Source organism: Tachysurus vachellii, chromosome 13 (genome assembly GCF_030014155.1).
Source record: "Tachysurus vachellii isolate PV-2020 chromosome 13, HZAU_Pvac_v1, whole genome shotgun sequence".
In the NCBI taxonomy this organism is placed as follows: domain Eukaryota; kingdom Metazoa; phylum Chordata; class Actinopteri; order Siluriformes; family Bagridae; genus Tachysurus; species Tachysurus vachellii.
Genome location: NC_083472.1, coordinates 19,004,740 through 19,019,302, shown reverse-complemented (window position 1 = coordinate 19,019,302; position 14,563 = coordinate 19,004,740). Strand labels below are relative to the sequence as shown.

Below are 14,563 nucleotides of genomic sequence, written 5' to 3'. Positions count from 1 at the left end.
CTTTTATCCCCAGCCAAAGAGAAAAGGGTGAAGAATGAGAATTCAGGAAAGCGGGAAATGAGAGAAAAACCAAGTAACAGATCCTTTGAGATGGAAAGAGCAAATACAATGATGGAAAACATATGTGAGGACAAAAATGTGACAACAAAAATGAGACTGTAACAGGCGACTGAAACTGGAGATAAGAACAAGCTCCAACCTCATTCACGTTCTACCTCCTCCTTTCCTTTGATATGGGATATTTTACAATGAGACAATGAGAGAGAGAAAGAAAGAGAGAGAGAGAGAGAGCGAGAGAGTGGGGAACCAGTGTTTCTGATTCTATCAATGATTCAACGTAACTTAAAAATAGCATTTTCTTTCAGTTTAATTTATCAAATTGACATCAGAGTGCTTTTGAATATTCGAATCTGATTGGTTAGAAGGTTTACTGACAGTAGTGCTGACTGTAATTCAAATCACAGGTTTATATTAATGCACTACTATTTACACAAGTTGTGCTCCGCATATAGAGATGAAAAACATTTTTTAGAAACGCTGTTATGAATGAGGCCCCTTTACAGAAGTGTGTGTGTGTGTGTGTGTGTGCGCAAGCCGTCAAAATGAATTTAACTGTTACACTAGCCAAATGTATAAATGTTCTGCTTTAGAAATCCCCATATGTTTTTTGAGTTGACTAGAGTTGAGCGTGAAGAAAATAATAGGTCAAAGGCATAAATAAATAAATAAATAAATAAATAAATAAATAAATAAATAAATTCACACCCACCACCTAGTGTCAAAACAGAATTTGGGGTATTTAAGAAAAAAAAATTGGTGCATATGTGCTGACAGGTCCTAATTGTTTTTAGGTGGACTAGATAAGCAGAAACAAAAAACATGTGCAAGCAAAAACCCACACTTAATAATGCCAATGAAATGAAAATTTATAAAAAAAAAAAAAGGGAGAGAGAATTTTTATTTCTCGTAACGGATTAGATTAAAAAGAAAGTCAAGTCTCGAACACATCCGGTTTAGGCCACGGCTACTAAGACTTTTATTTATACTTGGCTTTGCATGCACGTGCAGAAGCAGCAGCAGCAATGCAAGTCCCATTGTTCACGTACTCTTATGTGTACTTCACATGAATTTCAGGGATTAATAGCAACATCCAATATTACCCCCCACCACCCTCAAGGTGTACGTGGCGATTATTTCCTCTAGCCACGAACCCATCCTTGACTCTCTAGTCTCTCTGTCCTTCTGAGGCTTTCCTGTAGACAGAAAATTCCCTCCTGGGATCTCTGTGTGTTCCTGTAAATGGTACCACAACCCCTTTTGAACCGTTGGATCAGGCCTTTCCCCTTGTGTGGTGATGTTGGTATTGAAGTTCCCAGAGCCATGACGCAGCTTTGGAGTTCCTTTGAAAGGCACCGTCTCAGGTTAGGTAAGTAACCCAGTTCTCTGAGAACTGAACGAGACTCTGTGTCGCCTGCCACACATGGGGCATGTCTGACAACTTGTTTACACCTTTAATACAGTAGATTCTCTCACTCACTCATACGGATAAAGAGATACATGTGGGGAGGAAACGCAGTTTCCAGACCTTATGCTTTAGTCAACAAACAAACAAACAAACAAATAGGGTCACTTACTTGCCCAGCTAGAGGAGTAGGCAACCTGTTGATCTTCTTTACAAGGACAGGCTTAATTGAACTGAGCAACCTGGGAGAGGGAGAGAGAGAGGGAGAGAGACAGAGAGAGACAGAGAGACAAAGAGAAAGAGATGAGAATGTCTCGTCATCTTGACAACTAATGTCAATCTCTGTTAATAAAAGGCAACACAGTACCTGAAGCCTTGAGACATAACACTTCGACAGCTTTCATGCACACACATAATGACTACATAATATTTGAAGAGGTAATGGGAATGTACTTGTGCAATATGGCCTGAATACATGTGTGAATAACATGTAAGGATGCACCTGGGTGTGCATCTGTGTTTATGTGCACCCTCTTTTTTCATCATTTGTCTGTCTGCATGCCTGAGTGTGAAGAATGAATAATATTTAGTGATGCAACTGTCTAGTGTCCAGACGTGAACAGACGTGAGGAAGCAAAGTACACAGGCAAAGTCACATATCTTCCTGTAACCAAGAAACTCTACTCTGTAAATTTTCCAGAATTCAAACCATGTGTCTGTGTGTGTTTGTGTGTGAATGAATGAATGAGTGAGTGAGTGAGTGAGTGAGGAAGAGAGAGAAACAAGAGAAGACAGAGAGAGAGAGAGAGAGAGAGAGAGAGAGAGAGAGAGAGAGAGAGAGAGAGAGAGAGAGAGAGAGAGAAGACAGAGAGAGAGAGAGAGAGAGAGAGAGAGAGAGAGAAGACAGAGAGAGAGAGAGAGAGAGAGAGAGAGAGAGAGAGAGAGAGAGAGAGAGAAGACAGAGAGAGAGATAGAGAGAGAGAGAGAGAGAGAGAGAGAGAGAGAGAGAGAGAAGACAGAGAGAGAGAGATAGAGAGAGAGAGAGAGAGAGAGAGAGAGAGAGAGAAGACAGAGAGAGAGATAGAGAGAGAGAGAGAGAGAGAGAGAGAGAGAGAGAAGACAGAGAGAGAGAGATAGAGAGAGAGAGAGAGAGAGAGAGAGAGAGAGAGAGAGAGACAGAGACATAGACAGAGAGAGACAGAGACTGAGAGACACAGGCTATGCTAATGTTTATGAAGGAATTCTCCCTTCCTTCCTGGAATTCCCTTTGCTCCTCTAATATAGGTCACAACAATTAGATGAGACCACACACACACACACACACACACACACAGAAACAATAATAACAGCAGTACGTCCTTTTATCTTAAAGGCAAAAAAAATATTTAAAGTTTAGTAAGCAAGAATTAAACATTCTTAAAAAAGTCAACGGAAATATTTTACATAAATAGTAACACCTGTGTGTGTGAGAGTGTGTGTGTGTGTGTGTGTGTGTGTAAGCACAGTTATAACCAGTGGGTTTCTTCTGTAGATGTAATGATGTGTTTAGTTGTGCTCTGAACTTCGAACACACACACACACACACATTTTAGAAAGTGTAGATCATTATCACAATGTGCTATGAATGATAAACTGCCTTCAGATCTGTAACTAAAAGCACTTCAAAATCTCTTCATCTGTTAATTTAAAAAGGAATGATAACGGGTATACAGCAAACCAGTTTTTCTCTGTGTACGTGTGTGTGTGTGACCCTTCACTCACACACACACACACACACACACACACCCATGACATGCTAGCTGCTGACAGAAAATGACTTGCTTCTGGCAAAAAAAAAAAAACTGCACAAACTGCTCCTACTAATTTAACAAATACAAGATCTAATTCACTCATGCATGCACACACACATGCACAGACATTGTGTATATTGTATAATAATATTTGTGACAATGGCAGCTGGTTAAAATGGCTTTAATTCCCATCATATTTTAAAGTGTCATTTTAAAATAGTTATCTTCAAAGGCTCATTCTGATTAAACTGGTGTTTGGGGCAACACAGTGCATCATGGTACAAAAATCACTTCATATGGATTCTCTGGTTTCCCAAAAACATGTGAGTGGACAGAATGTGTGAACTGGTGTCTGAAGGGTTTGGTCTCTGATTCCGGGTGTATTCCTGCCTTGTGTAACCATTATAGAAATGATACTGTTAAATATGTATAGAATCCACACAACTTTGTGCCTAAGTGGTGTTTGAATGAGTGTTTTCCCCTTAATTGTCATGGCTCTATGTAATTTCCTGTTCCTGCTCCACCGTTTCCCTTTCTATTGTGTGACTATATGAGAGAGGAAGGTGCAATTTGTGCTCCTAATAATCCTATTTCATCTTTACATGATTTATCACTTATTTATTTATTTTCATCTTAGCTTATATAATTAACTGTGATATTTTTGATGGTTCAGTCGACCAAATAGTCGAGTGCCTTCGATGCCGTGTCTGATCGTCTACATTTCTTCAACACAATGCAGGAGGAATAGTTTTTAACTGGTGGTTCGAAGCAGTCTACAACTGTGCGCATCACCCGTTACACTCGCTTCCAGCGTTCCCTGAATAAACTGTGGATCCACCATGACCCTGGATAAAGAGGTTACTGAAAAATCATCGGGGACGCTTTATGTACTGTATGTCTTCCATTTGTGAGGTCACAAAATAGCCACAATCACTCACTGAGTATCCAAGAAAGTAAATCGAGACTTAATTCCATTTGTATGTTATATTCTAGTAGCACTTAACTAGTTGGCGAGATAATTGCTAAAATTAGTTGCACTAGCTAACACTAGCTACTGCACTGGATCTCAAAATGGGATCTAGGGATCACAACCAATGAGTGGCATTTTTTTTTTTTACATTTTGCTACAATGGCAGAAATAACCATAACCTACAATAATAAATTATTATAAATAGGGGTCCAGGAACAAAAGTCAGCTCAGGAAGAGAAATGTGTATGGCTTCAAACAATTTATCTAAAGAATCCAAATTTTAACAAGGTGTTTTTCCATTGTTAAGATATATACACATTAGTGTTAAAACACTTAAGGTTAAAAAGCATTAAACATAAAAGTCCAATGCTAGCTTTTTGTACTCATTGTCTCATCCTTCTGGTAGATTGTTTCAAGTGTTTCAAGTATTCTAGAAATCAGAAAGCTTATCTGCAAAAGGAATAACACAACTTTAGCTTGCTTTTTCTTTACTTAAGATTTAAACTGCATAATTTTTGAGCTGTACGTCTTTAAGCTTCTACACATTTTTTTCTTGATAAGTGTAGCTAAAGAGCCTAGCCACAAAAGTACAAATAGAATATAATTTTTTTTTCCATGTAAAATGTCTGGTTTATTAAATCGCAAGTGACCTCATAAGATGCTTTTCTCCCAGTTTTAACTGCATGGTTGCACAGGTTACTAAACAAAACAATTATCATTTACTCTAATAGTTAAATGTGTAGAAAGCAAATTTCTAAACACATAACTTAGGTATTACCGAAGAAACAAAGAGCAAAAAAAGCTAAAATAAAACTTAAATGAATTGGAATACTGTAGTGAATTGTGTCATATAAATGTTAAAAATGATCTAAAAATATATGTAATTCATTTTTATAAACGCAAATAATGTTGGTCAGTGACTCGTTTCGGTAGGAAGTAGCGCCATTCTGATTTTCTGTTGGATTCTTTGAAAGGTTTTTTTGTTTGGTTTCATCCTTAGAAGTGACGATATGCATGAAGCTAGAAATGGAAGAAAAGTATGTCTAAAGACCTTGCAGTTCACCAGTCTACAACAAGATGCCCTCACACTTTTTTAAATACTCCGAGCACATTTTTTGACAAACAAAAGTCTCCAGTTATTATTTCTTATTTTTACCCATCTCTGGAGTAGGTACAGTATCACACGCTATCATAATGTCAGTTTTTTCGTTTTGAATACTGATTCATTATAAATCCATATTCATAGTACTGCAAAAACTCGTCATAGAAGAAAAGTCATAGATGATGCCATTACTGATGAGTAACAGAACTGAGTAAATGGGTTGAACAACCTTTAAACAACCTAAAGCTTAAACATAAAGATTGTTTTTATAGTGTTTAAATGGTGTTTGTCGTGCCTCTTGGTGGTCTAGTGACAAGATCCTATGCTCTCATTGCTATGGCCCAGGTTTGATTACCAGGCAGGGAGCTAACCTTAAGGGTTAACTCTTAGTGCCGGCCCAAGCCTGGATAAAACGGGAGGGTTGTGTCAGGAAGCTCGTCCGGCGTAAAACCTGTGCCAAATCTAACTTGCTGACCACGTGATCCACTGTGGAGCAACAACATTTAAACAACAGGAGCAACAACATTTAAATGGTGTTTAATGTACCATGGCTCTTTTAACTTCTGTCCAAAGCATGATGTCTTTAAAACATGTAATAAGCCCTTTAGTAACTAACTGCAAATTGCTGAAAATTTTATTACACAACTGTGGGGTTACAACACTGCTTTTGTACAGCATTAAACTGCAGGAGGTGAGAACTGGGAAGTTCTTGAGCATTAACAATCAAATTTATGATAAAGCAGTATCATTCTTTTGTCATTATCTTTTTCATAAACTTTAAAACAGACCTTTAGAATGATTCATCAATTGTCCATGTCAGATTATACAAAGAAGATCATCTAACAATAGTCCTGTGATTAAATAAAAGCTTAAATTACATACTAAATCAATGTGCCTATGGGTCAGGCAAAAACAGGGCTGTGTAAACAGGTAAACGTGCTCGGTATAAAAAATGGATAGAATAGTTTGGATTATAAAAAGACAAAGAAATGAGAAAGTAAATTCTTGAAAGTCAGCTGGAGATAATGAGGATATGTTTTCTGTTCATTAGAATGACTGACAGCTTTGCAACTCACTATATGAGGAATGAGTAGGCTGGTAATGTGTTATTTAATATAAGCAAATGAATATTTTAAATAATCACTTGCTTAAACAAACATTTCAAGTTACATAAAAGTTTACATCTGTCTTCTGTACTTTCACTTATCCCTTATGCTACCTAGGGTTTCAGGGAACCTGGGGTCTCTTATTGGACTCAAGGCACAAAATAGGGGACAACCTAGACAGAGTGCCAACCCATCGCAGGGCACGATCACACACATTCAATACCCATTCACACACTAAAGACAATTTAGAGATCCCAATCAGCCTTCAAGCAATATCTTTGGACTGAGAAGGAAACCAGTGTACCCAAAGGAAACCCTTGAAGCATAAGGAGATGCTTCATACTCATGCACACAGGATGGAGGTCAGTATCCAACCCTCATTCCTGAACTGTTGCATCTATGCCATCCTCTTAGTCTTTAGAAGAATATAAACAAAAATTACTGCCTAAATGTGCAGAAAAAAATCCATAAGTGTCCTATTGCTTCTTGGAGACTGTGTATATAAAGTACACACATACCATACAGTACATGCAGGTTTAGACACACAGGTGCTCTCCGCTAGAAATATGCAGACAGATATATTTAGTGATGTCACACTAAGCATCAGTAAATTATACAGGACATGAAAATGAAATACAGATGGGAAGAACTCACTGCCAGGAATTCCGCATCTCACCCTATTCATCTCTCTCACCACTTTCTTGTTATGGATAAAATGTCACATCAGCGACTGCTCCCGATGCTAACGTTTAGCTTTCAAACATTCGAGTTCTCATGTTTGATGCATTGTTAATGAATCCTTTCTCGAGCGTTCATCATACAGTCAACTTCGTAAAAAAAGCTCAGAAGTACACATTCATGTTGTGCCAAAACCTCTTGCTCACATGTTTAACAGTTGTTCAGTGGACAGTCCTGTAGTTGATAGATGTGTGCAAACAAGAGTGTGCTTGTGAACAGAAGTGTACTCACTCGCACAACAGGATTCCGTTGTCTAGGCTGCCTCTGAAGTCCTCACCGAAACTTCTGCCAGTGACCGCCTAACACACAAACACACACAAGAATACAAATCGATGAGTTCCTTACAAAACCTAAATACATCTGAATATTCCCATACATATTAGGTACTTAGGCATTTAGTATTTTCTATATATTTATTTATTTATTTATTTCCTATGGTGACATTATAGCTGAACTCTGTCCCAATGCATACTGGGATTTGCAAGTGTTACATGAACAAATAATTGTCCTGTTCTTGTCAATACACCACTGAATACACCACTAAACATTCATTGACAGTGTAGGTTTAGGATTCCAGTAATTGAGATAAGATTAAGAGGTGCGAACAAGAGAGATGACCTGACCTGGCCTGTCCCGAAAATATTCCAAAGACACAAACACTGATAAAATCTTCTCTTTTCAAGAAAGAGCTGTTTATGCAATCATGCTCAATCAAGTCTTATTTCCTTAGAAAAGAGGATATGCATGAAGCTTGAAATGGCAGAAAAGTATGTCTAAAGACCTTGAAGTTCACCAGTCTACAAAAAGATAAACAGAAAAGTGAAAAGGAGATTGCAAGTCCCGACAACACCACAGGAATCTGTGGTCAGGATCCAAGAAAGCAAAACTAGCCATACTCTGTGGGTGGGAGGAATGGCATACTTTTTCACTTTCTCTCCTGTCAATCACAGTAGCACTGCCCAATTATGGTGAGCTCATGCATGCAGAAGAGGGTCAAAATCTAGAACAGGGCAAATGGTAGAAAAGTTACACCAAATCTAATCCTAACTGAGAATTGGCTTCAGTGTTTGGGGCAGATACCTTGCTGCCTCAAGGTTTGGAAATTTTACAATCAATCAGTGAGCAAATTCAAAGTTTATTGCCTCAAACCACAAAGAAAATATCGTGTCAAATTACTACACTATCAATAGTGACATTAGTGTAGTAAACATACCAGTTAATACTTTCGATTTATTATTGTAGGATTTGTGATAAACAGGTAAGCACTTAAATATGCATCGTATCCACTGGCTAGTTTACAGACGAGAAACCTGATTGGTATATGATACGTAGCTGTCATTTATCTTGTCTTGTTTTCATCATTTCATCATGTAGTAGTACAGTATGACAATGCGCTCTCGCCATCTAAAGCTGCCCTGTGGAAAATAAAATAGATGATCTAATCATGGTTTAAATGGTGAACAATGAATACAGGTAAGGATGCAAAACACTCTCTAATTCTGCAACCTCCCTTTCAACAATTCCCAACCTGAAAGTTTTGAAAAAGCTGAAATTTGGCAACTCAAGCAAAGACAGACAGCGGCTCACTCTGCAAACCAGATATTTAGCAGAAATTTACTTCAGACATAACAATAATAAAGAGTCAAAACCTCCAAGCAAGTGTACAATACAGTAAATGGGTCTGAATGCTTGGTGTGTGTGTGTGTGTGTGTGTGTGTGTGTGTGTGTGTATACTGATTTTAGAGCCCTTCCAGAAATGCACTATTTAACTACGGGAATACATAAACACTGGCATCACAACAAAGATATTTTAAATGCAGAGCCAAGAACTCAAAAGAGAAACAAGATCTGACTTCTCCTGTGCAAGTTTCACACAGCTACTTTAGAGATTAGGGAGTATCACCACTATCTCTGTCAACACAAAGCTGACAAGCTTGCTCTAAGCTGTAATACTTTTAAGTAAATCTTTGTCGTGTGCTAGCATAGGAGCTAATAATGACGGGATTTTCCCTTCAGGAAAAGTCTCCTGTCAGCATAAGAGTAAGTGAGAGGGTTATACAGGATTTCACAATGGTGTTAGTATGAAAATTAAATATGGGTCATTAATCTCTAGGACAAAATCGTTTGCTCAGACTTTTCTCTCAAAAGAACTTGTTTAAGAAATAAACAGAGGTACTCTGGCAACCTTGTATCTTGTACTCACAATCTCCTGAGGCATAGCACAATGTCTTTAAACCCTAACATGTTCTGTAAATATCCATTTTAAGCCATGTAGATCTTAATCTTGGAAAACATGTACTGTATGTTTTCCAAATCTTTGAATCAGTGAGCATCTCATATATCGTAAAAATATGATGCTCTCACGAACACATATGCATGCACACAGCCACAGCCACACCCCCCCCCCCCCCACCACACACACACAGTGTAGTGATGCTCTCACAAACACATATGCATGCACACAGCCACAGCCACACCCACACACACCCACACACACACAGTGTAGTGTAGTGATGCTCTCACAAACACATATGCATGCACACAGCCACGGCTACACAAACACCCCACCACCCACCCACCCCACACACACACAGTGTATTGTAGTGATGCTCTCACAAACACATATGCATGCACACACCCGCACACCCACACCCACACAGTGTAGTGTAGTGATGCTCTCACAAACACATATGCATGCACACACCCACACACTACCAACCAATCAACCCAAACACACCCACCCACACACAGTGTAGTGTAGTGATGCTCTCACAAACACATAAGCATGCACGCACCCACACCCGCACCCACACACCCACAGTGTAGTGATGCTCTCACAAACACCCACCCACCCCCCACACACCCTTAAGAGCAAGGTAAGTGGGAAAACGATTTAAAACTGTTTAGTTCTGCACTGAGAGATGAGATTAATAACACACAGCTCACCAGCCTGAAATAATCACAGCCCCAGACACACAGCAGTGTGTATTTGTATTTTCTCATTCTTTTGGCTGTTGTTCCTCAGCATCTGGAAGTCACACAAAAGAAACAGACTGCTACATGTCCGCAAAAATACTAGACAACCTCAGCTGGGTTCCCAGAGGAACGAGAGGCCTCCTGCTCAGCATTAGCGACTGAAAAAAGAAAACTTGTGAGAGGGTTTGATACAAAACTACTAGCTGCTGTTAAACTACAGCAGAGGGATTACATCACCACTGTTGTTTAGGATAAATTTGATGATTACTGATGATTTTGTGATCAATTCACAGTTTCTCATTTCAGAAATTTCTCATGCTTATGTCTGCATTATAGGCTTTGTAATGAACTGTATAACTTTTTTTATAATTAGTTGAATATCATGGATATGCTGGAGGCATCTGTAAGCAGAGTAAGTGAGTCAGTTTCAGTGCTTTGTAGCGGTCAGTAGATTTTCTGTCACGAGAAAGTCAAGTTCTGAACAATCTCTCAAAAGTTTCACAATTTTTTTGGGATTGCAGAAATGAACACAACATTAAACCATCCCACAATATTTGGAGGAGCTCACAATTTTTCTAAACTGCCAATGATTTTGCACAGATTAGTCCAAATACATTGTTGTGTGACATCATCAGCCAAAGCCCTCTTCAATTCATGTGCATCATGCATGAGTACAACTATCACAGAAAGTAACTAGATTTGTAAAGTTCGTCGTGACAAACTTTGATGTTGGCTTTGACGATGCAAGTATTCGCGAAGACCGGTGCTTTTTGGAGGCGAGCATGTGACGTCATCAGAATACTCTTGAAGTTTCCCACATTGGGCTGAGTCCATGTTCATGAATCACATGTCCATGTTGTGCTAATTATTTTTTTCATGTGACGTCATGTGACATGACCAGAATACATGTGAGGCAGTTCTCATTGTGCTGAGAGTTTTGTCACAAGTCCATGTTGTGCTAATTTTTAATTTTCACGTGACATCACGTGACGTCATAAAAATACCTGTGAGGAAGTTCCCCTCATTGTTCTGAGTGTTTTGATATGTCACATGTCCATGTTGTAAAAAGTTTTTTGATTTTTCTTATTTTGGGGGCGGAGCTGCGGCAGAGTTTGATGTATATAGTTCGAAAGCTTGCCAAGTTATAAACCTCCAAAGTTTATAATGGGAGTCTATGGGAAAAAAGGCCAATTTGAGACCCGGTACCGGAAGTACCGGTACTCGGATCGCTTAGAAACGTAATAGCAACAAACTTCAGACCAGGGTCTACAACATATCTGAATTTGGTGTATGTGGCTCAAAAGCCCTAGGAGGAGTTACTCTTGATAAATTTTTGTCTAAGCTTAAATAGGAAAACAGAATGTTGGCTTCTGCAAAGCCAACATAATAATATACAGTATGTGTTTTCACTTTCAGCAGTTTAAACAAAGAATCATGTGCTTGCAATTTCACCAATCCCAAAGTCATGACAAACTTTGATGTTGGCTTTGACAAAGCAAGTATTCGCAAAGGCCGGTGTTTTTTTGGAGGCGAGTGGACATAAGGATCAGTGTTACGTTTGGAGGCAAGTGGAGACGAGCATGTGACGTCATCCGAATACTCTTGAGGAAGTCACCCTCATTGGGCTGAGTGTTTTGATATGTCACATGTCCATGTTGTGCTAATTTTTGATTTTCACGTGACGTCATAAGAATACCCGTGAGGAAGTTCCCCTCATTGTTCTGAGTGTTTTGATATATGACATGTCAATGTAAAGTTTTTTGATTTTGCATATTTGGTGGCAGGGCTGCGGGACAACATACTTCAGACCAGGGTCTACAACATATCCGAATTTGGTGCATGTGGCTCGAAAGCCCTAGGAGGAGTTACTCTTGATAAATTTTTGTTTAAGCTTAAATAGGAAAACAGAATGTTGGCTTCTACAAAGCCAACATAATAAAGAAATGCTGCAGCAAAAGCAATAATTTCTCGAAAAAAATAAGAAAAAAACTCTGAAGGGACACACCAAAATATTATATATAACAGGATTTGTAAAGTTCGTCACGACAAACTTTGATGTTGGCTTAGACGATGCAAGTATTCGCAAAGGCCGGTGCTTTTTGGAGGCGAGTGGACATAAGGGTCAGTGTTACTTTTGGAAGTAGACAGAAAGGTAGGGTGCCAAAACATTTGGAGGTAAGTAGAGACGAGCATGTGACATCATCATACCCGTGAATTAGTTCCCCTCATTGTTGTGAGTGTTTTGATATGTCACATGTCCATGTTGTAAAAAGTTTTTTGATTTTACATATTTTGGGGGCGGGGCTGCGGCACAACAGAAAGGCCAGTCGGTACATCAATTTAAAACTTTGTTCAGAGTGTCACCCTAAAAGAGCTGGCCGAGTTTGGTGTAGATAGTTCGAAAGCTTGCCAAGTTATAAACCTCCAAAGTTTATAATGGGAGTCTATGGGAAAAAAGGCCACTTTGAGACCCGGTACCGGAAGTACCGGAACTCGGATCGCTTAGAAAAGTAATAGCAACAAACTTCAGACCAGGGTGTACAACATATCTGAATTTGGTTCATGTGGCTCAAAAGCCCTAGGAGGAGTTACTCTTGATAAATTTTTGTCTAATCTTAAATAGGAAAACAGAATGTCGGCTTCTACAAAGCCAACATAACTATACATTTTTAAAAATCATGATATTTTTGTTCAGTTATATATTACAAATTGGAATGGTTTAGGAGTGTTAGGAGGAATACATTTTTTTCAGGATGTTGATTGTATGGATAGATGTATGGAGGGATGGATGGATGGATGAATATTGAATTATTATGGCCCTGAAAATCACCTAAAAAAAACCAAATCACCTAAAAAACCATAATACGTAATCACAAAATGTAATGAACAATTTTCCAGGCAATAATCAAGCAGAAGTTAGTTTGACTATGGGACAAACACAAATAAATCTCTGATCTATAATTTCTCTTCTTAAGATTATCAACATTATTTAACCTTCACTTAAGTAGGTAAAGTCTGATTGAGATACATGGCTAAAAGGCCAGCATACAATACAGTAAATATTCCTTTAAATATTCTCATAAATCAATTCTCAGTGAATCATTTGTAGTGTTTCAGGCTGAAGGTGCAGCAGGCGTCTATATGGAATCTGAATCTGAACAAAATAAATACATTACTGAAGATGGTTTCAATCCAGAGATCAGATGTCATGAGAGAGAGAAAGAGTGTGTGTGTCTGTGTGTCTGTCTGTCTGTGTGTGTGGGAGAGAAAGAGGGGGAGAGAGAGAGAGAGAGAGAGAGAGAGGGAGGGGGAGGGAGAGAGAGAGAGAGAGAGAGAGAGAGAGAGAGAGAGAGTGAGGGAGAGAGAGAGAGAGAGAGAGAGAGAGAGAGAGAGAGCGAGAGGGAGGGGGAGGGAGAGAGAGAGAGAGAGAGAGAGAGTGAGGGAGAGAGAGAGAGAGAGAGAGAGAGAGAGAGCGAGAGGGAGGGGGAGGGAGAGAGAGAGAGAGAGAGGGAGGGAGAGAGAGAGAGAGGGAGGGAGAGAGAGAGAGAATGGAGGCTGTAGTTGCATGAGTGCAGATGTAAAAACAGCTGAGTCATACTGTTTCCATCACACACACTCACTCACGCACATGCTCACTCACACAAACACACTCTCTAGTCCTGCGGTGCTATATACTTGTGCCTCCTTTGGTTAATATCTAAAAGTACACCATCATTAAAGTTTAAAGAGATGTTTGTCACATACACTGTGCATGTCAAAAATATAATAAATAAAAAAAAAAAATTACTAAATGTCAATTCTAAATAGAAATGGTCTGAACAAGCAAATGAAAAAATGTATGTATGTGAATATATTTTTGTTGTCCTGGTTGAGGATCAGAATGGCCTTCAGGGAGCAAAAACACATAGTGATGCGAGTCTGTTGTTTTTTTTAATGCCTTGTTCCAGCACCTTGATATTTTGTACTATTTCAGAATATTAATGAAGTCATTCACGCTAAGAAATAGCACATCTGGAATTATGAACAAGACGGGAAAAGAGTTAGAAATCTAGAGTCTGTTTACAGTTAACATTTTTAATGCTTTCTTTATGTTGTTTTCTATGTGATTGGCATCCTCACTTCTTCACACAACAGGCTTTACTTAAACTCCCCTAATAGGCTGAGCACGTGATGGCCGCTTCCTCTGGCAGATCCTACGTGTTTAACGTTAGACATAATTCCCCCTTATTTTGCGCCTAACCACTGATGCTGGATGTGAGGCGCTAATAAGAAAGGTGTTTAATTTTTAACACCATGTCAGGATCAAGTGCCATACACATGTCAGGAGCAGTTTATAAATAATAAATTACTACAAATGTATAAATGTACAAGGGGAGATAAACAGACACACAAAACTAAACAAAGAAATGAATAATTCAA

At 38.8% G+C, this 14,563-nt stretch overlaps 1 protein-coding gene across 4 annotated transcripts in view; it reads right to left on the bottom strand.

Annotated features, from left to right (window-relative positions):
- Window positions 1–14,563, bottom strand: part of limch1b (LIM and calponin homology domains 1b) — a 97,062-nt gene that overhangs the window by 50,150 nt on the left and 32,349 nt on the right. For all 4 annotated transcript variants that reach the window (XM_060884467.1, XM_060884466.1, XM_060884465.1 and 1 more), the window contains exons 2-3: window positions 7,400–7,467; window positions 1,635–1,704 (exon numbers count right to left, since the gene is read on the bottom strand). In XM_060884467.1, the coding sequence (XP_060740450.1) occupies window positions 1,635–1,704; window positions 7,400–7,467 (138 nt within the window). The remainder of the gene's footprint in view (window positions 1–1,634; window positions 1,705–7,399; window positions 7,468–14,563) is intronic.